The following is a 21,176-nucleotide window of genomic DNA, read 5'->3' on the forward strand; positions in this document are numbered from 1 at the left end:
GCCAAGGTAGGTAGTCACCATTACCTACAAGGAAAAGGGATTAATTAAAGCTGAGAAAATCGAGACTTCCTTTTCCTGAAATGGATATCAAAGAAGCATGTGTCTGTCAGGTTGTTGATGAGATTTCTTGTATCTGCTTGTTAAAAGTATTCTGTTTGTCCATGTATAACTTTAAGCTGGAGCTTTATCAAGTACTTAAGATTTATAATACCTTTGTGAAGAATGAAGGTGTTCTAACATTTTGGAAGGTGTTTTTTTGATTAACTATTCAGTGAAAGGAAGACCACCAGTCTCTTACCCAAAGTCAAATGAATCTGGCAAGAAAAGGAAGAGGCAGCTTGCAGAGATAGCGTTTGTGTTTCAGATGGCAGAATGCTGGAGACTAACCTTGCCTTACACAAGGGTAAAAATGTTCTCTTCGCCTTATTGAATTATATTTTCTGAATGAGGGCACATTTTTAAAATGGAGGACCTTTTGCTTGGATCCGTGCTTCTCCTCAGAATTGTAGTGCTAGTTATTTCTTCAGACTAATAATACTTGTCATTTACCAACCCCAGTCTTTTATTTATTTATTTTTTTTTTTGCTTGTATTTTCTCTTTTCTTGTCAAGTGCTCTGATTGTCCTGATTGAATAACACCACTCTTGCTGGAGAGGGTGTAAATTGGTTTTCATGATGTATAAATTAGTGCCTCCCTTTGGGGAAAACCTGAACCCTACTCCACCTCCTGAACTCATTCTTATGGGAATCAACACACATTGACCACCTAACACAGTCAGATAAATGTGTTGTGACTCATCATTTACAAAGAATCAAGCATATCTTTCACAGCTTTTGATGACCAAGGACAATGGACATGTGAACATTTTTTTTGTAGATTGTGCTGTTTCTGTTTGTGTCTGACTCTGTTGGTGCTTTTGATGCTGTCTTTCTAAGCATGCATTGAAAAGTAACAGTGAGGAATGTCCTTGATCCAATCTGTTGGAAGCAAAAATTCATTTTAATGAACAGTTACCATCAGACCTCCAGGTTATAGAAAATGTCTTTATGACTGCATTATGCAGTAATAAAAGTTTGATTGGCACAGTATGAAGACATTCAGTAGAATTACAAAATGTTATGAATAGCAGAAATTAGAAACATTTTACGCCATAAATCTGTACTTGAGCCTGGCTTTTTTGACTTGTCAATATTTGACTTTTTTTCTCAAAGGTTCTCTCACATTTCATTTCGAGCTTCAGAATAAATTAGCCAAAGTGACGTGGTTTGTGAATGACAATTTTGATGTGCCAGTAATTTCAGCAAAGCTCTGACAACATAAATTATCACTCACTCGGATATTGATGACTTCCTAAGCTAATAGGCGCAATCATTTATTAACCAAGGAGACTTTCTCTCGGGCCAGTTCTTGATGATTTTTTCCACTGCTTGTGAATTAGCTTTCTTCCTTGTTGTTTTACACCCATTATATTACAGCTTTGCCAGGAGTGAGAGTTATTTGTTTTAATTCTCTTAAATCACAAGCCAATGTTCTCTTAACTTCGTAGATACTTCGGTTCAGTTTATTTATTTATTTTTTTAAGAATCTCTTTAAAAATCTTTGAGGTTAAAAATTAACTGAGGTTCCTTACAAAATAGCTGTATATTTGAAATATTGAATTTTTCCACTGAAATGTTTAATTTTTCCACTGTGGCCTTGTAAGCACATTCGAAAAATTTCATTTTGAAATAAAGTGAAAGAACAAGTGAGTGTGATTTTGTAGCCTTAAGCAGAGGAGCTGCAGCTAAGTGAACACCAGTCACCTTTGCTTGGGTGTGAAATGGAGACTGTCACTGTGACAAGGAGCTTTGGACAGGTCACCAGTTCATTACACGGTAAACACAGAGGGAAGACACCGCAAACTCACCTTCACACCTGCACTCAGTGTAGAGTTCAAGCAAGCTACTACTTGGATTTATATTGCTACAATTTTTCAAACTGAAGTTTTAGTGCCATCGAACGGTCCATTATTTTGGGCCACTTATCTTTAACAGCCCCGTATCTGTATGGCTGGAGGACTGTATTTCTGTATGTTGGTCTCACACTACTAAACAGAACGACAATCATAATGATTTTAGAAACATGAAAGTCTCATTTCCTTTCTTTGTTTCCCTCTTTGACATGTCTAAATGGTACAAAAAAATTAATGAAATTAAGGTTTTTTTTTTCATTTGAAAATCGAAAATCATTGATACAAATTGACGCAAAGTAAGATGACTGGTTTTAATTGTTCTGTGAGAATAGGATATTTATTACACAGCATAATCAGTTGATTTCAAGCGCGCTCTCTAAAACAGTCGATTTTCAACACTGAAATAGGAGAAATGTGTAATGACAAGGTTGTTATCCATGAGCCATCTTCACCTTTTTATTAAGCAACTGAATGATTGTACTTTTCCTATTAGTCATGTTGATTATAACTGATCTGACGTGATGCTATAGGGTCCTTCCTGCAGCTGTCATTAATCATTTAAAGGTAACATGTCAGGTATTACTTGTCTGCAAGCTAAAGATAATATGTTTAGAAAAAATATGCAACATGCAATATGCAGAAAATTAGTTAATGCAGAGGTATTATAAAAACTAAATAAATAAAAGTAGTTCACAAACATATGCCACCAATATCTGTGACTGAGGCTTTCAGCATTTTGATCTATTGAAACTCAGATCAGTTTGCTGTGTTTGTGGCACAATAATTACATAAGGATTCTATGAAACTTTAATGAAGACTATGGGGACATTAGGTTTTCCATTATTACGGAGTCACACATAATATTCAGGGAGTACAGCAATGAATTGTGAAATAAAAATACATTTAAAGTAAATGAACATGGGAAATGAATGGAAAGTACAGCACCATGCTGTACCCTCGGAGCAAATATTAAATAAAGGATATCTGAGACTGGAAGTCTGAGCAAAGCGTGTGCCAGATCCTCAAAGTATTATCATGCAAACAAAAGCCTGAAAAATGATGAGAAACATAGGTGTTATATCCAGGAGACCTTTGTATTAAAAACAGGTGGGGGACTTCTGAAAAGAGAGTGTCTGCATTTGAAAGACTGTCTAATTAAAGAATTGTAAGAGTGCAACAATAGTAATCATTTCTTTAAAACAAATATTTTAACATCTTTGGAGATTTATGTGAAGGAAATAAACCTAATCAAATAATGCAGAATGAATTAAGTTTTTCACGCGTGTGGTGGCACATGACTTGTAGTAAAAATAAAGACATCTTTTCTAATACCGATTAACAAATTACATTGAGTACGCAGTGCCACTGACGACAAAAGGAAAGGATGAAAAATTCAATTTATTACTTCATGAGGCAAACAGTGTGTAGTCTCAGTGTGAGTTCTTAGTTGATAACACAGTTTTCAATCTCAATGCATGAGAAGTGACCTGTATGTTTCACCTCTCATTTTTTAAAATACTTTTTCTGCTCTGCTGGTGAAGTAACTTTGATCAAGTATTGCAGATAAATTTCATTCTGCCCTGAGGTAAAATCATTTGGCAGAAGGCAGGATACAGATGGGTGTCTCCCTCAGTAGATCACATACACCCTCATCACATCTCTACATTTAACTTGAAATGAAAAATAAAAGAAAAAAGCGAGAAAAAGACTCAGTGAGCACAGTAGTATTTGAACTGATAAGGCTTCAGTGGGTGTAACATCAAGAGAAAATATGTAAGCTTTGTTAGAAGTAATCTGCAACTCAATTGTTTTTTTTTTTAAACTACAAATGAAGAAGTGCTATTTGGTCAATAGAAGTGGATTGTCTGTGGGATAATTGATGTCAAATTGGCTAAGTTTTTCTTCCCTACTTCTTATCTTTGTATTACTTATGAGTTCTCACTGCCTCAAAAGAAATTTAGCAGCTGCATTAGTTGCCCATATGAAGCCAGTTTGATGGATGCCTTCTGCTGATCACATTTGAAACATTTGCATATTTTACTGCTTCTGTGCGCTCACCGAACTGCACCACAGTGTGTTATTGGAAGTTGTAAGTTCAATATGTAAATGCTGGCTCTGTCTAATGCACTCTGTATAATGCAGAGCAATAATATGTAGTGACTGTATTTTAGAGAGAGTTAGGGGCTGAACGAGCCAGAGAAAACTAGGCTTCATTGAGAGGATACTCAGACTTTCAACTTATAGGTTCCTTAGCTAGTATTTATATGTGTCAGGGTTTGTTACTCTAGACTGAGGCATTGCATTCAACTGCTCTGTTTACTGTGCTGATGGGATTTTTTCTTTTATTCTATAGGCTTTGTTTGGGCTTTCTTGCTTTCTTGTTCTTAAAACACCATCTGGGCAGCTTTCATTTTATAGTATCCCACGATTTTCATGTTATCATTAGGAAATATGAAGTCAGAGTTTTCAGTGAGGAAAAGTGGGAATGATACCAGGAGTTCTGCTCTAGAATTGTTTGTGATAAGTAAATAAAATGTCTTGGCCACAACAAACACCTTGAGGAAATCAACAAGTTTCTATGTCCTTGTGCTGAATGTGTCCACCTTAATTTGTAGTCTGCAACCTGTGAAACTGTATTTTCTTCCTGAGGCTTTCACAAAATCACATGTGAATACATTGTTAAATTGGCCATTAGGCACAGTGTTGTATTGGTTCTGACTTCACAGTGAGAATATACCTGGTCTTAATGCCAACTTGGATGCCTTGCTGTGTGGAGTTTGCATGTCCTGCTCTTGCAGGCATGGGTTCTCTGGTTTCTTCCCACAGGCCAAAACCATGCTTTGCAGATTAAGCTGTAGCTGAATTGCAGTGGTATATACATGTGAGGGCATGTGACTCTTTCAACAAATTGTCAAAGGCAGTAATTTTGAAACTTTACACAGTGTTTAACACTTGAGAAAATATCAAGCTCTCCACCATTATGGCTGACTTCTTCTTAGCAGATGCTTGCCCTATTAGGTATGGACTCATTGGTTACATACTTAATTTAAATATAAATTTCATGTTTTAGATTTGTTCATTCTAAGTTTTGTACAGTTTTGATAATATTATGTAATTTCAAACACATTAAAGAATATACATATATTTATGACTTGTCAACACGTAACACTAGAGGGAACTTAGAGACTCAGGGGTCTGAGGTGTAGCTTCTTTCAGCCGGGATCTGTTTCAGCCACCTGGATGGATAAAGTGGTACGAAAGATGGATGAACATTTTCTGAATAAATGAATGAATGAATGAATGAATGAATGAATGAATGAATGAATGAATGAATGAATGAATGAATACATTCTCACAAAAAAAGAATAGCCTTAATTATGAAATATTTTCATTCCAAACAATGCAGATTGGCCTCTTCATTTGATATGTGTCAAGAAATTTGCCAAAAACTTCCAAACCAAGCATGTAACTTCTGTCAATAAGTGTGTAGGTGAGGGTGACTAAAGTATAGTATTTCACTGACCGACTATATTTCTTATCAAAGTCTCAAAGTCAAATATGTTTTGAAGCTCCAACCAAGATTCTTTTTTTGTGAGATGGGTTTTAGTTAATCATTTTATTACATATATTGGAAACACCTTCTCTAACTGCATATTTAAATTCAAACTTTAGCTGCACTACCTCAACAGTATATGTTCTCACAATTAGACAAAAAATACATCTCATTTTAATCTGTCATACAGCTGTCATCTTATTGTGTTAATGGTACAGATATAAATAAATGTTTGTAAAAAAATGTAATTGTCTTTTAAACAAATGAACATCAGAATCAACACTGAAGCCGGCTCACAGTTTTATAGCTGCAGGTGAGAAAAATAATAATTTATTTAGCATTTTGACTGAAGACCCCGTGCTTTATGACAAACAACAGTGACATTTTCAGTTAATTGAAATGCTACACCAGATTTTGCAAAAAAAAAAAAAAAAAAAACGGAACCCATTAGTGTCAGGTGACACATAACACTTCCTGACACACATTTGGCCTGGTACCAGGCTGACATCTAGGCTGAGCGGGAGGATGTGTAACGTGTAATCAGGCGGTTGTGCAGGATGTTGTGGGCAGCAGGTGTGAGAAGGTTCATCAGCTGCCTCTGACTCTCCGTCACTCCTCATTATTAACCTTGAAAACACTTGCCTCCCCAGCACAGGGCATAAAAACAGTTTGATCCCAGGAATACTGTGATTCAGTTTCATTTGTGACTCACATTCCTTTTATAGGGCATCCCAGTGACTGAAAAGTCACCACAAACCCACGAACTGCATATTAGATATTAATATGCAGACAGCAGTGAAAGCACATTTACAAAAGCTAATGAACAACAAGGCTCCAAAAGCTAATTAGGAGAATTATAACGAACCACAGACAGCTTTCTTGGCTATATGGTTCTGATTATTGTGGATAGCGACCACAGTTGAATGTGGAGGCAAGAAGCCGAGCCTTGATGTCTGACTCTGTACAGCACAGTGTGGGTGTTTTTTAGAGCTTTGTAGCTATGGTCTGTTTGGCTTGTGGTCAGAAATAATGGCCCTGACAATGTTCACATAAGTGAGGGAACCTGAATGTTTTATGAAATTTCAACCAGAATTTCCTAAGACTGATACGTATTACCTCTGGTTTCTCCCCATCATTCCTATTCATATTTGTCACATGGAATGATTCTAGCAATTTTAAATGGGAAAAAACCCCACAAATTTATATTAAAACGGTTATCATGGTAGCTCCAGAATATCTTGTTTGAAATACAGCCACACAATAATGACACTCCCCGGGATTCTTGTTCTTGTGGAATATAGGGGAAATACTCCAGGAGCGAATGATTGTTGAGAATATGCTCACAAAAGGCCTTATATTGTATAGCTTAAGGTCTGTATGTGTAAGGTGGTCTTTCTACTTTTAATAACTTTGCTAATTTGTAAAATATGTTTAAAAAAAACTTAAAAACAAAAATTGATATGATAAAGTGGGAAGTTAGTCTACCTCGCATCTTTTTGTTTCTCTGTACGTGTATTTTTTGGCTTGAAAAGTCTGAATTTATTAAACCTTAATTAACATGGACAAAACATAATATTAGTTATTTAGCTTTTTAGTCAGGAAATGTTATCATTAACATTTGGGAAGGTCCCTTTTTACAAGTTTATGTTCATTCAAATATATAAAAAAACAAATAAGTGATGTTTTGGTGCCTTTGTTAAATTATGATCAACGGATAAAGCTTATTTTCAGACTACATTTATACAAATTTGCTGTACAGCTGTTACTTTACCTTTTCTGCTGTTGAAATATCTAATGACTGTTAAAAGCATTGCTTTAAACCTTCATATTCCCTCAAGTCTTTCACTCTGAAGTGGTGAGGAGTGCCCTTTGGCAATTATTAGTGTGCAAATTTGTGAGCCCTCTGAAACCTCCTAATTTCAAAGTGGGACTGCATTCAGATGCATTGTTCCCACTGGAAATGCGGGACTGATCCCATCTTCCTACTTGGATGCATCTTGCGTTCACTTCAGTAGTGCATGGAGCACCTGAACACTGGACTAGTTGGTTTTAGTCATCGTGCGGAGTGAAAAAAGCTCAGCAGCTGACTGGCAATAACTTTTATTTGTCTTTTTAGGGGCACCGCAGCTAAGAAAGCAGGGTATACTCCATCGGAGGAAAAACAGAGGAATAAAAAATCTAGCACACACACACACACACACACACACACACACACACACACACACACACACACACACACACACACAGAAATGGACTCTAGGAATTCTGAACTGGACTTCACTAGACAACCTCTCACCAGGCCACTGTGCAGCCCTTGTTATGCACATTTGAGCACGAGTTTATGTTGTTGTTGTTTTTTTCATTATGTACGATTCTTTAAAATATGACCTGTGAATAATGCACATTGGTCTCTTCAGCATGATGGGAGGTGCTTGAATGCTAAATGCACTGCAATGTTCAGTTATAGTGTCACCAAGAACCTACATGGATGAGCAGCCATAGTTCTGTTGGCTTTCGCATCACTGTAAACCACAAGGAGGACCAGGCGCTTTCAGTGGTTATTCAGTACAAGTAACCTAAAGAGTAGTCTTGTGTTGCGCACTTGCAGACACAGGTGATGTCCATGCATGAGTTCTATAATTTTCATTTTTCAGTTTCTGTAACGCAAACCATAGTCCCACTGCATAGCTCCTAATGCACATGCTCTTCACATTTGTTCCGAAGAATAACGTGTACAACTTTACAAATTTACTGTAACTGACACATTCTTGCTACTGACCTTAGCTTCTAATGCACATGCTGTTCCTCTTAGGTCCACAGAATAATGGGAATCCCAACGATCTCGCACAACCCTTGCAGGTGCTTTAACCGCCCAACGTGCTCAATATTGACATTACTGTGGCTCCCACATAAGGTTAGCAAACATAACACAAAGTAGCAGTGAAACTACTAGAACAGCTGGTCGAAGCACGATGCAACAGTGAAAGTTTTATCTTGCTGAATTGCATCAACATCAAATCAATACTGTGAGAGTGAAATCATGTGCAGTGAAGGTTTCAGAAATCAAGCCAAGGAAACTCCAGGCTTTTGCCAACAAGTGTCTGGAGAGAAACACAACAGAATTTCAGACTTTATTTCAGAAAAGGGATGTCATTTATTGTGCCGTAATTGACTGGTCTGACCTATCTCAGATCAACAGGGTTATGTATGGCCACTGAACCAACATGAGTTTGACAGTCCTGTCTAAGAGTATCATGCTCAGCTCCAGCTGTCTGAATGCAATGATTTCTGGCCAGTCTATCATCTGATGATATTGGCATTCCAGTTCGAAGACATTATTTACAAAATTAATGCAGTAAGCACCAGTTGCGTTCTTCTGCCGATACTCAGACAGACCTTTACCCTGCCAGAAACCCCATAATGTGCATGTATATCAATATATATATATATATATATATATATATATATATATATATATATATATATATATATATATATATATATATATATATCACTAGTCACACATTCGTTTTTTCCTCCTAAGAAAGAAAGGGAAATGATATGACTCAATAACATCAGGTGTTTTTTTGGCTTTTAGGACATCAACTCATTTGCATTAAGAGGCTACCGTTAAAGACACTTTACCTATAACACCTATAACAGCTTTATTTCCCAGGCTGTAGCTTGATCATTATATATGATCAACCCTCCAGGGAGTAGGAAAATTGAAGTGCCAGATGTAATGGGCAGAGTCAATCAGGAAGAATAGAAACATCAAATGCGCCTCAAGAACTGATTTATATTTTATTGATTTCTGATCGTCCCTTGTGCCAGTCAATAAAAAGCCAAAGTGCACTAATTTGTTTTTAGCTTTTTTCATGTTCATGAACATGTCCCATTACACTTTTCATTACAAATGAATAGTTTTCCACCTGGTCCCCTTTCTTACATGCTTTTGATAACGTTGTCAGAAATGTGTAGGATGCTCTGGCAATCACACAGAATTTCTTGTAGTTTAGAGTCTTCCTAATTAAGAACATCATGAATGTGCCAGAAAAACATCAAAAACATATTTCAAATGAGATAAAAATAAGCAGTTCAGAAAGTAATAATTAAATGTAGCATTCCGAGTTTTTGTTTCATTTATTTTTTTTATTAAGGTAGATTGGAAGTAGGAAAAAAAGAATGAAAAGATTACATGTTTAAATTGTCTTTAAAGTTTTTGAATTTTTGAGTTTTTTAATATCAAGAGGGATCAACAGAAAGTAAGGCTGTAAATCCAAAACATTGAGTGGAAATGTATTAATACTATCTGTAAAGAACAACTTTCTGGTCAACCTCCTGTTTGTCTATTGAGCACCAGTCAATCTTCCCTGAATAAAAGATTAAAGATGAATTTTTATTGAGCTTCTTCCATCTTTTGTTATTACATTTTTTGTTACTTTCAGGGTTGGGTCTTCAATAATTTAAAGCTTCCTCTTGAGCAATGTTACAAACTGAGTTTTAACATATTGGGTTTTGTTCTGGAACATCTCTCTCTGAAGCCTCAGGGCATTCCACAAACTATGTATTTTTCATTAAACTTCAAGCTTATTCAGTTTTGGAAAAAATGTCATATCTTTCAGAGAAGTCAGATGTTTTAATTAAACACCACCACCATCATACCACCACAATCTGCTGGATTTCATTCATTCATTTTGAACCATAACAGTTTGAATTTGTCACCTGATCAACTTTCTGCTGTAGAACATTTTATTTTTTACTGTTCAATATCTTCCACTCCCAGGTTATTTAGGACATTTTCCTCTCAGGGTGGCTGTAAAATCAGAAAATCTATCATTTACCCACCTAAAGCAGTAAGAGCTCAAGGCTTTTGAAGGCTCTCTGGAAGTAAGATTTATTGTACGCATCTCTTTCTTTGCACATACTCAATACTAACCCCATGTCCTCCATGTTTCTATCAAATAAATGAGAAGAGCTGTTGACAGAATTACACTTCCACTCACGGTTTCTCTCCTTATTGTACCATTAAGCATGACAGGCACAGTATTACACTACATGATTATTTGTTTTAAGGGCTGCATTACAGCTTATTTAATTAGCTGTGATATCCAGAAGGCTGGTGATAGTTTAAGTTGACTGAAGACAGTGAGAATAATTACTCATTTGCAAATTGTTTCTGTTAGCTCAGCAAAATCATCATTTTGTCTGGCTTTTGACTGATGTGTCTACTGTGCTACACCTCAGTGATCTTACAGAACCTGTGTCAACAGGAGGCAATGGTGTCGGTGTATTAGGTGTCTTAGGAATGTGACGTGGTTTCTTTTATTTATTATTTTAAGTTTACAAAATTATTTCTTTTGATTTGACTTAGTTCACAACACTCTCTTTTTTTTGGACTTATGATTTTTTTTCACATTATATCTATGTAATCTGAAAATTACATCTCAGGAAGTGTGCGTCAACCAAAGAACGTCTTATTTACGCACTATCTGTTCATGTTTTGCCAAGGTATTAATGACAGAGCTTTGGTTTCTTCTAAAAGACTGACAATGATTCACAAGGTGTCCTAAAAGTCGTAGAAAAAAAAAAACATGAATTCTTATTCATTTTCTGTCACGGTTTCAGCATGAGAAGCAAACCCCAGACAAATTATTTGTGAATCAACATGAGGCAAAGGATTGTGCATTGAAATTTAGTTTCTCTCACTGTCGCAGTTGCTGTGTCTTACCGTCTTCTCTTTTCCTCCCACAGCACTATGCTGAGATCTCGGGCAGCCTTATCACCATGCTGGAACTGGGCTCCTCTTCAGTCAGCTCTCAGTCTCTGACAGGGGACCACAATGCTTTGGGGCTACCTCAAGTTCCAGGAGGGACAGAGTGTCCGGTGGGTAGTTTGGGTGTGGGTATGGGGGCGATGTGTGGTAGCAGCACCCCCAGGCACCACACCCTCCACCCATCGCCGGTGGACTGTGAGACATGGCAGAAGCACCGTGCAGGACTGGCTGGAGGGTCGAGCCTGCACTCCCAGTCACACTTCCTCTTGGAGCCCGAAAGTCTCTCAGCCAGTTATGACACCCTCTACTTACCACAGATGTCGTCCCATACACCCCCTCCTCACCCAAACCGCATTGGCCTCACTCTTGATGTAGCCTCGACTTTTGACCTTGGTGTTGGAACGCTGGGAGTGGAAGGAGATTCAGCAGTAAGTCCTAATGTGATTAAGAGACGACGGGGAGGACTGATTGAGCAGCGGGACATTGTCAAAGCTCACCAAGCTCACAAGATACAGAGCACACCTCAAGCACGACGCAAGGAGTGGGAGTAAGTAGACATTCATGCTGGATATACAGCACAGCACCCAAATCTGCTTATCTTATCCAGTGAATAACAGTAGATAAACCTGATATGGACGAACTCAGTCCACTGGCAAAGGTTTCCTCAAGGCGACTTTTCAGAATTATGTGCTGCAATTCTTAAAGACAGTTTCAAAATGGGGGAGTGTTTTAGAATGTATGACTGTTTGAGAATGCAAATATGGCAAAAATAGGACACAGATTTATAGGGGTGTCCTCAGATATTAGACACTTCGATGATTTGTTCGAAGGGCTCTAATTCGATGGCCAATCATACAGTCGAAGCATTGCAAAATGTGGTTATTAAACTAGGACCATTCCATTACAGCTGTATGGGGGTGCTGAATGACTTGTTTTACATAGAGTTGCTTGTTTTTTTTCCAAATAAACATGATATAAAGCCTATTTGATACACATGTTACAGTACAGTATACAGTTTTAGAATGTGTGACAGTTTTAGAATACAAATGTGGTACCAGTAGGGCACAGATTTATTTTAAATTCCGTGTTTTTAAAACGCAGACCAAGTCAAACACACATTCCAATTTCAGACTAAAAAGTCTAACTGAAAACATATTATTGTTATTATTATTATTATTATTGTTATTATTATTATTATTATTATTATTATTATTATTATTATTATTATTATTATTATTATTATTATTAGTTAGTTACTCTTTTAAAGCTTGTTGTTGATAAAATGTGCACAACAGATTGGTAATTACTGTGTCCAAGTGTTGTATGAAAGAGGTGGGATTGTGGAAAATGGGAGGTTGGATTGTAGAAATAATTCCCCCAGTGATTAATGAATTATTTTTCTCTTCTTTTTCTATTTGGTTGCTTGGGATTGAAGCAGTTTTTTTCATATTAATCTTTTGATACTTTGAAGAGGAACAAGCATAATAGATGCCCACAGGGTGGAGACCTTTAAAATACAGCTCTCATTTTGTAATCAGTCTGTGTGATTATCTCTTGGGGTTCAGGGTAGGAACCTTTTTTCTTACGTGCTTTCTCATTCTCACCATCCACTGCTGGTGCTTCGTTTTGTAAGCTAAGGTTTATTTTTCACGTTTTTTGTGAGTTCACTGCTTAAAGACCTTGTACTCAGTATGTTTTTGGACTGAAATGAAATGATAGTTTATAAAGTAAAAAAAAAAAAAAAGAAGTGCTGTAGCTTTATCCTTGTTTTATATTTGGAGCACATTTATCTATTGCGTACCTGTTTTTCACAAATTAATATGGAACCTGAGTCATCGGTTCACATGGGACTATCTTTTCTTTTGAAAGAAAAGAGAAAGAAACCTGTGGTGATATTGAATAAATAAATAAATAAATAAATAAATAAGGTAACACTTTACTTGAAGCCCCCCTGTGTAACACATTATAAATACATTATAACACTGTATAACTATAGTTATAAACACTCATAAATGATCACAATGCTTTATAACATCAGGACCTAACCCTAAACCTAATCCTATGCTGTATAGTGGGTTATAAAGCATTGTGATCATTTATGATTGTTTATAACTACTTATAATGGTTTATACAGGGAAGCTTCAAGTAAAGTGTTTCCAAAAATAACAATAATGGCATGGTTTGGACCTAACTTTGTCCATGTTGTTCTTAAGTGTAGTATATGGAAAGGGGTGGTTAATTATAGATTGCAACCTAACTTCCAAAAAGGTTGGCACATTGAGCAAAATGTAAATAAAAAAAAGCACGACTGTAAATGTGCATGATTTGTAATTGCAAAACTCATGTTGTATTCACAATGACACATGAAGAAAGCAATATTTTTTCTTTAAGAATAATCAAGGTCAATAATTGTATGTAGGTACTCACGTGTTCATACTGCGTGCAGATGTGTGAATACCAGTGTGTGTGTGTGTGTGTGTGTGTGTGTGTGTGTGTGTGTGTGTGTGTGTGTGTGTGTGTGTGTGTGTGTGTGTGTGTGTATTTACTGGTTTCCTGCCCTGTGGCGCTGTGGAATTTCTAGATGATTATAGCCTTGAAACCCCCCTCTGTTACTCTGCTGAAGCTGGAGCTTCACCTGTAGTGGCATCGGCCCCCTCTGCGCCCCCCATACCTTCTTCACCGCAGGTACAGGATGCCACATCTTAACCTGAGCTATGTCTGTTTCTCTTAAAGAGACAGTGACTTGTGTAGAGCATTGGCAGAGATAGTAGGGGTTGGTGGGGGTGAACTGTGGAGATGGAGAGGAGATGACGCACAATGAAAGCAGAGCACTAAATGTTAAGTAGCTGTTTTGAAAGAGAGCATTTGCATTTGATATTTAAGCCCATGTGACATGAGTGTGGAAGTGGATGATCATTCGAACATCAGGCCTGCGGAGAGTTTCAGTCATGGACTAGGTAGCAATTCCCTGCTCTGCCAAATGTAATTATTAGAATACTAATTGATAGTTATACTTGTGGTGCTGAGAGGAAGATGACCACAGTGAGTCAGGATGCATTACAACCGTAAACACCCACCTCTCAAGGCCGGTTAGCGGTGAACTCTTTGCTGGATGACAGGAGGACAGCAAATAAGATGCTGTACCTGAGCCATTGCACCTGCTCTGCACCTGCCTTTGTTTTTCAAAGAAAATGAACCTTATTGCAGAGCAAACCGCTGAAAGATTTTGTAAGAGTTTGTGTTCAAATATAAATTTGGCTGCTCATGCTGATTTATTGTCTTTAAAATCTCTAACAATATTAGACATTCAGAATGACTCTCTAACAATGAGGTGACCCTCTGACCTGTTAATCACTGTCAATACAAGGTCAAAAGTTCACGTTAATCTATATTTATTTATTTATTTTTTGGATTTTTTTAACGATGAGGTCTTAAAAGGGAATGGCCTGATTGCTGCCACATTTGTTGTGGTCATTCATGACTCCCAGAAGGCAATTCTTAAAGTCATAATGATTCTCTGTTTTCTCTTATGTCATCATAGATCGTATTTCTGAAAAAATTGTCATGAAATACATTGGATGCCTTCCTGCTCCTAGAAGAGCCTCTCTCCAATTCCACCATTACACAACCAAAAAAACAGAGAGCAGACCTGCACCAAATTCTTCATATAATTTTTTTTAAGATATCACCCCTGTATTTAACCTAAACGAACCTCCTCATCAAAAGAGGGTCTATAATTTGCCACCATCCCTCCTGTGTTGTGTATTGATGAGTTACATTGTATTGATAGATGCTCTCGTGGGACTTTTCTCCTGCTTCAAAATTACAATCATCAACTGTCCAGAGGGTTAATGTGCTATCTCTTGGTGACATTAAGGCCTTTACTCTTTCAGCCCTTTTACACTGAACTTTCAGCACTGTATGTAACCAGCAGTAACATCTATGGCTGCCATTAATTAGGGTCTGAGCACAAGTTGCAGGGACCCTCTTGAAATCGCTTGGATTACTGTTCATGAAAGGAGTTTGTTTCACCAAACAACTTTTATGAATCTGAAGTTTACATTAACTCATCTTTACTGTAATTCTGTGGTCAAATTAATTTTTTTCATGAGTCCAAACAACATGTGATGTTCTTCGTGCCATTGTGTTTGTCTTTAAAATATCTTGGACTGCCAGCAGGGGTCTTCCCAAAGGGCTAAATGTTTCAGTATCAGTTTTTGCTTTTCGATTGTTTTTGCTCTTTTTCTTTCAAAAAGATGAGCAAATTTTAGTGCATTCGATCATGGACAGAGCACAACTAAACGATGTACAGCCCAATTTCATTTTGTTTTGATACTCAATAAAACCAGAGTGAAAGAAGGTTTTATTTAGCATTTTATCATTTCCTATAACAAATGTAAACTTTCTCTTGTGGTTGGTTTGAACTTCAGGAAGACAATGTGCTGCTTAAAACCGAGGACATAAGAGTACATCAAAGCTGTCTCTCCCCACTACTGCTGATGTGGTCAGATAATTTCCCTTCTGCCAGTCATCTCACAACATCTCAGTCTAGGACCCAGCATGACTTATTTCCTGTCTTTTGATATTTTTGGCAACAGGAAAGCAAAATACCAATGCTCCAACAAAATATGGAAGTTGGGTACCACTGTGTGTCTCGTATATTCAGTAGAACTGACAGTTAAAACTCACTTTAAATAATTAAGGTAAAAATATTACTTTTAAAAAGTATCGACTAAGTTCAAAAACATTTAAGTGAAACATTTTCAGAACTGAATGTACATTAAATCTAAAGAACCAAGTTAGAATAAATATAGCCATGTTTTGTAAGACTCACTTGCAATAAATCCTTAAGGACTTGTATTACCTGCGGATTCCAACAGCAAAACATTTTAAAGTGAAATTTATTAGGGGGTCCAGCATCATCCAAATATTTGTGTAGCATGAGTCATGTTGTTGTGCAAAGAGTGCTTGTGTGGCACCATGAAGACATCAACACACATACAATACTATTGTGCTCTATCCCTCATATTAGATGCTATGGTAGTACCTCAGTGCAATACTTAATGTGAAACAGTGAACAGATGATGACATTTTGTTAAAAAGGTCAGAAAAATGACCTTCTCAAGTATAAAAATGAATATTTCTGGCTACATCAATATGTCATTGATCAGTAGATTTGTGAAACTTATAAAGCTTCAATGGAAACTCAAGTTGAAAGAGAAAAAAAATGTGACCTGTGTATAAAACAAAGTATCCAAGTCCCATAGTCTACCCTGTTTTGTGTGCTTTTAGACCCATGAATGTGTATACATTTGTAGCATTTGACATATGGTGTTTAGGATAACAACATCCTTTCAGATGTACTTGATGAAACTGCAATAACATGACACGAATCACATTAATCAGACTGAATTTATTTGACATTTCGACAATATGTGGAGAGTGTACGTCACAAATAGACAAGAGCACTGGAAGTGTTGTGGTGCTTGTTTGACCTTGGCCCATGTTTTTGTTTTTGGTGGAAAAATAACCTGTGAAGCACTCAGATCTCCCATGGCATGAATGTTTTGTTTGTTTAATTTCCTTTTTTTTTAATGTCTTGCTTTGTAATGTTCCTACTTTTCTGAAGGATTTAACCTAAAGTTTAAAGCTGTTGGATCTACCATTTCAATTCAAACCTCATCAACTTTGTGAATTATTATAAATTTTTTTAGTGGTGATATTGTAGAAGTTTTGTACTGCTTCGACTAATCTTTGACTCATAATATGTGACAATAGAAATAGAAATAATGGATTAAAGAAAGTCATTCTATGTCAGTGGGCTTGTAATTCTTCAGCAGTGCTCACAGTAGTGGTATAGTCTGGTCCAAATCAATGCAACAAAAGAGAAATCTGCACTTGCTTACTTTTATATTTGACATTTTTAATCCTTGGACTAGAAAATGGAAATAAAACACTTCACAAAAGGTGATTTTTGTGGATTTTCAAAGAATTCAAACGATTTTCAAATCATCACTTGATTTAATTGGCATAGCAACAAGTGAACATGGACATATTCCAGTAATATTTGTAATATCTTATCAAGATCTGTATATGTAGTGAAATAGTAACTTTCCTATTTTGGAAAACACAGACTCTCATGCTTGATGCCTCAGAATGAAGTGTGCTTTCCAGAGCAATGTCACTGAAGTGAAGACAGTGAAAGAGGAGCGGCTGGCTGTGCGGAAGCAACATGGCTAATTTAAATGTGACAAGCCAGGGATCCACAGCAGTTAATGCTGCTATACTAATTGCAGCATATGTTAAGTCTGTGAGTCATTAAACTGAAGACGGAAAATGAGCAGACTTTTGAAAGAAGGGTGAGACTCATGTCGGAGAAGATGAAGTTCGAGAATTTCTCTATTTTAAATGAGACTCTAGATCAGGGCTCCTCCGTTCTGGTCGTAGAGGTCCAGTGTCCTACATGCAGCTCTCTCCCTATCTCTCTATCTGATTTTGGTGTCTTCATCATGCTTGTGAAAAAGCCCAGTAAGGAGCCCTCATTGCAATCTGGTGTGTTGCAATTGGGAGTCACAAAACATGCAGGACACTGGACCCCGAGGACCAGGTTTGAGAAGCCCTGCTCTAGTCCAGATGACTGGTCACGTCATATATGTAGTGGCTGTACAATGGTGCTGTGATAAAATGGCTCTTGCCTCATAGTGACAAAGTGATGGATTGAAATACCGCTGGGCCTTCCTGTGTGGAATTTGGGGATACAGTCAGGTCGGCACCAATCCAAGTCGGCCCTGCCCAACTCGGCACCGCCCCCGGGGTACAGTCAAGTCGGCACCTAGATAAGTCATGCATGTTCTATCCACGTGTGCTTGGTTGTCTTACTCAAGACAGGTACTCAAGCTTCCTCTCACTGTCCAAAAATGTATGCACGAGGTTCATCGTTGACCCTAGAATTGGTCCCAGGTATGAATGTTATATGTGTGTGTGTTATATGTATGTGTGTGTCTGTCTCTGTGATGGACTGTCCACGTGTCCACAGTGTATCCTGCCCTCACCATAGTTAGTTGGGGTTAGTTCCAGTGCTCTGTGACCTGAACAGGTTAAAGGATGGATAGAAAATGGATGGATGGTGTGCTCAACATTGCACAAACACCCATATCAAATGTCTTCTTTTTCCACGTCGTTGTGATTTCTTGACTGTGGACAGAAACACACACAGAATACAGATGGGTGTCAAATCAACAATTCAGCTAATACTTCACAGAAGACAAATGCTGGAAAATCTGCAGGCCTCAGTTTTTACTGTTGAAAACATGAAGATGCTGGCACAGCGGTGCTTTGGCCACTGTGTTTGTGTGACAAGGTGTCAGCAGAGGTATGTGTGTCCGTCTCTGTGTGTACATTGACTTATCACTGGCTGTTTGTGCGAGGCCGTACATCTTGTCTGCGTTGGTCCTATTCCTGGCAAGGGTGTTTACAGATCTGAATAAACTGTGTGATTGTAATTTTATGGATCACAGCCTGATTGGAGCACACTGACTCCATCCCTGGCCATCCATAAAAGGTCCACCCCAATCCACTGCTCACAGCTGTAGTCGGAAAATTGCCTGTTTACAGTGGAGTCTGTGTTTGGTGCTTACACACTGAAACTCATTATTCACCCACCAACACAGAAAATGAGGGCACTCGTTGGTTTTTGACACAGAGATTTTACGTTCAATTCTTCCTGATGCTTTTTTCAGGGTAAGAGCCAAATACATCCAATTTAAGCTGAGAAAGTTTCATGGCTGTGGCGAAGGTGTCTTCCATAGAGTCTGAAAGAACCCAACCCTGTAATCACTCGGTATGAATTTTGTACAGAAATAATAGTCTTGAAGTTGTTACTCTGATCAAGATCTACATTTTTTTTTCAGTCACAAGCTTTTAGTAAAATGTCCCAGCATTTTTTTTTTTCTGTGGTTTTTCAATGTGCTGGCACCCTTCCAGCGCATGTGGCACAGCCTAATATGCTTTTCCTCAGTATTCACATCAATTATTTTTAATTGCTTTTCCCTCTCCATTGTACTGTAAATTGGCTGACATAAGAGTGGGTTGTCTGTCATTTGGAAGGTTGCCGGTTGAAATCCCTGTCTTCCCTGCCGATAAAGCAGTGGAAAAGCACTATATGTGTGCAAACAAATAGACTTTTATGCAAACTCTGGGCAGAGTAGGATTGCAAATGGAGCAATTTAAAAACCTGGTCAGTGCAAATCGAAACATTTTTGTCTTTTTTTTTTTTTCAGGACAGCGTGTTCATGTAGTGTGAGAGAGCTCAGTCATATTGTAAATTCATATTGTTAAAGTTGCAGGAAGGAGAAGCCAAATGCAGGCAAAAAAAAAAAAAATGCATCTCTGTGGATCAAGTAGTATAGCAGCTTATTATCTGTCCTGTCTGTCTGCCATTGTGGACTTAGACAAGACATCAAACCAAGTGTTTTTTTCCAGTGGTGGAAAAACAAAACAAAACCAGGAATCCACTAAGGAAAGCATATTCACAAAAATATGAATAGGTAAAACAACAAGCAGTAGAAAATAGTAAACATGCTGCTTCATTGCGGGTGGACTTTGGGATATTCACCAGTTGGGAAAATCACATTTATCAGTTTACAGCGATTAATTGGTGATAAAAGATCCACCTGCAGGACTGTTTGTTGTTCAGGCAGAATACAGGCAGTCGTGTCATAGATGTCATTGTTCAATTTGTAATCAATTCCAAGTAAAAAAATACAGCTTACAAATACTCCAGTGAAAAGTATTCTTCTTCAAAGCAACTCACAGCATTAGATTTTGAATGCATCAGAATACATTACAGGTTTTATATTATAATCATCTGTACACACTCTACTTGTTGAAATCACATTTTTCAAGCAAACATTGAATTATACCAAATTTGCAAATAATATTTTCTTCAAACTAAATGTAGAGATAAATCTGGAATTTTCTATTTGAAGCATCAATCTGATGAAAGCGGATCAAAAAGTTTGTATTTTTGCTAATTTGAAAGTTATAAAGTCAAGATGAGCAAAGTAAAATAGATAGCTTAAATTATATCTACGTGTCAGTAAAACTAAATTTCTGAAAGAAATTTCTGAAGAAAAATGCCCATAAAAGTACAAATACACCAAAGTAGTACCCAAAGAAAGTATCCATACTTAATTATGCTCACCTTTGGTTATCAATTATGAATATCTTTGTTTTTTTAATTTATCCTGCAGGTGCAGATGTGGTTTATTCAAAAGCCCTCACTAAAAGTGGAGTTTTGCTCTTCAGAGTGGAGACAGACAATAATGTAGCCAAGGAAACATTGACACCACCTCTGGTTTCAGTCTGTTTGTACCTCTCAGTGTTTGTCAGCCCACAGTGCATTAGCACTGAAAGAGCGATTGCACTTTACTGCCCTCACAGGCCCTCACACATCGGTCTATTGTCAACCTGTTGAGCTGTGCACCAGGAGGATACTCGGTGGTTAAAGGCACAGGTTTACAAATTCATCCTGATGGCAGTTGTGTCTTCATCTCAGTCTCAAAGGCTCTGATCATACGTCTAAGATTAGAGGCATAATAAAATTGTAGACTTTGAGGTCCAAAAATCACTATGAAATCTCGGCTCATTCATATAATTCTCATAAAAATGCTTGATCAGTGTAATGTGTTTATTCTTGTATCTTTCAGATTTTGCATTTCCTCATTGTTCTTATAGCTACTGTAAATCGCTTATGCTCAACTCAAGGTCGGTGGATGATTTCTGTAAATGTCATCATGGCTCCTTCAATAAATGTTTGACTAGTAAAGGTCTGACACTTTATTAGGCCTAAACCTCTCTAATTGCATCAGGACACAACTGAGAGAGAATCTGTCAC

General features: G+C 37.3%; 1 protein-coding gene across 2 annotated transcripts in view; it reads left to right on the forward strand.

The window, feature by feature from the left end:
• The window catches only part of cacna1ea (calcium channel, voltage-dependent, R type, alpha 1E subunit a), a 108,515-nt gene that overhangs the window by 776 nt on the left and 86,563 nt on the right, over window positions 1–21,176 (forward strand). Inside the window, exon 2 of one of the 2 annotated variants that reach the window (XM_030082442.1) lies at window positions 11,260–11,828. In XM_030082442.1, coding sequence (XP_029938302.1) covers window positions 11,293–11,828 — 536 coding nt within the window. In that variant the 5' untranslated portion in view covers window positions 11,260–11,292. Of the gene's footprint in view, window positions 1–11,259; window positions 11,829–21,176 lie in introns of those variants that run through there. The other variant, XM_030082443.1, reaches the window with a different exon arrangement.

This window comes from Salarias fasciatus, chromosome 23 (genome assembly GCF_902148845.1).
Source record: "Salarias fasciatus chromosome 23, fSalaFa1.1, whole genome shotgun sequence".
Lineage (NCBI taxonomy): Eukaryota > Metazoa > Chordata > Actinopteri > Blenniiformes > Blenniidae > Salarias > Salarias fasciatus.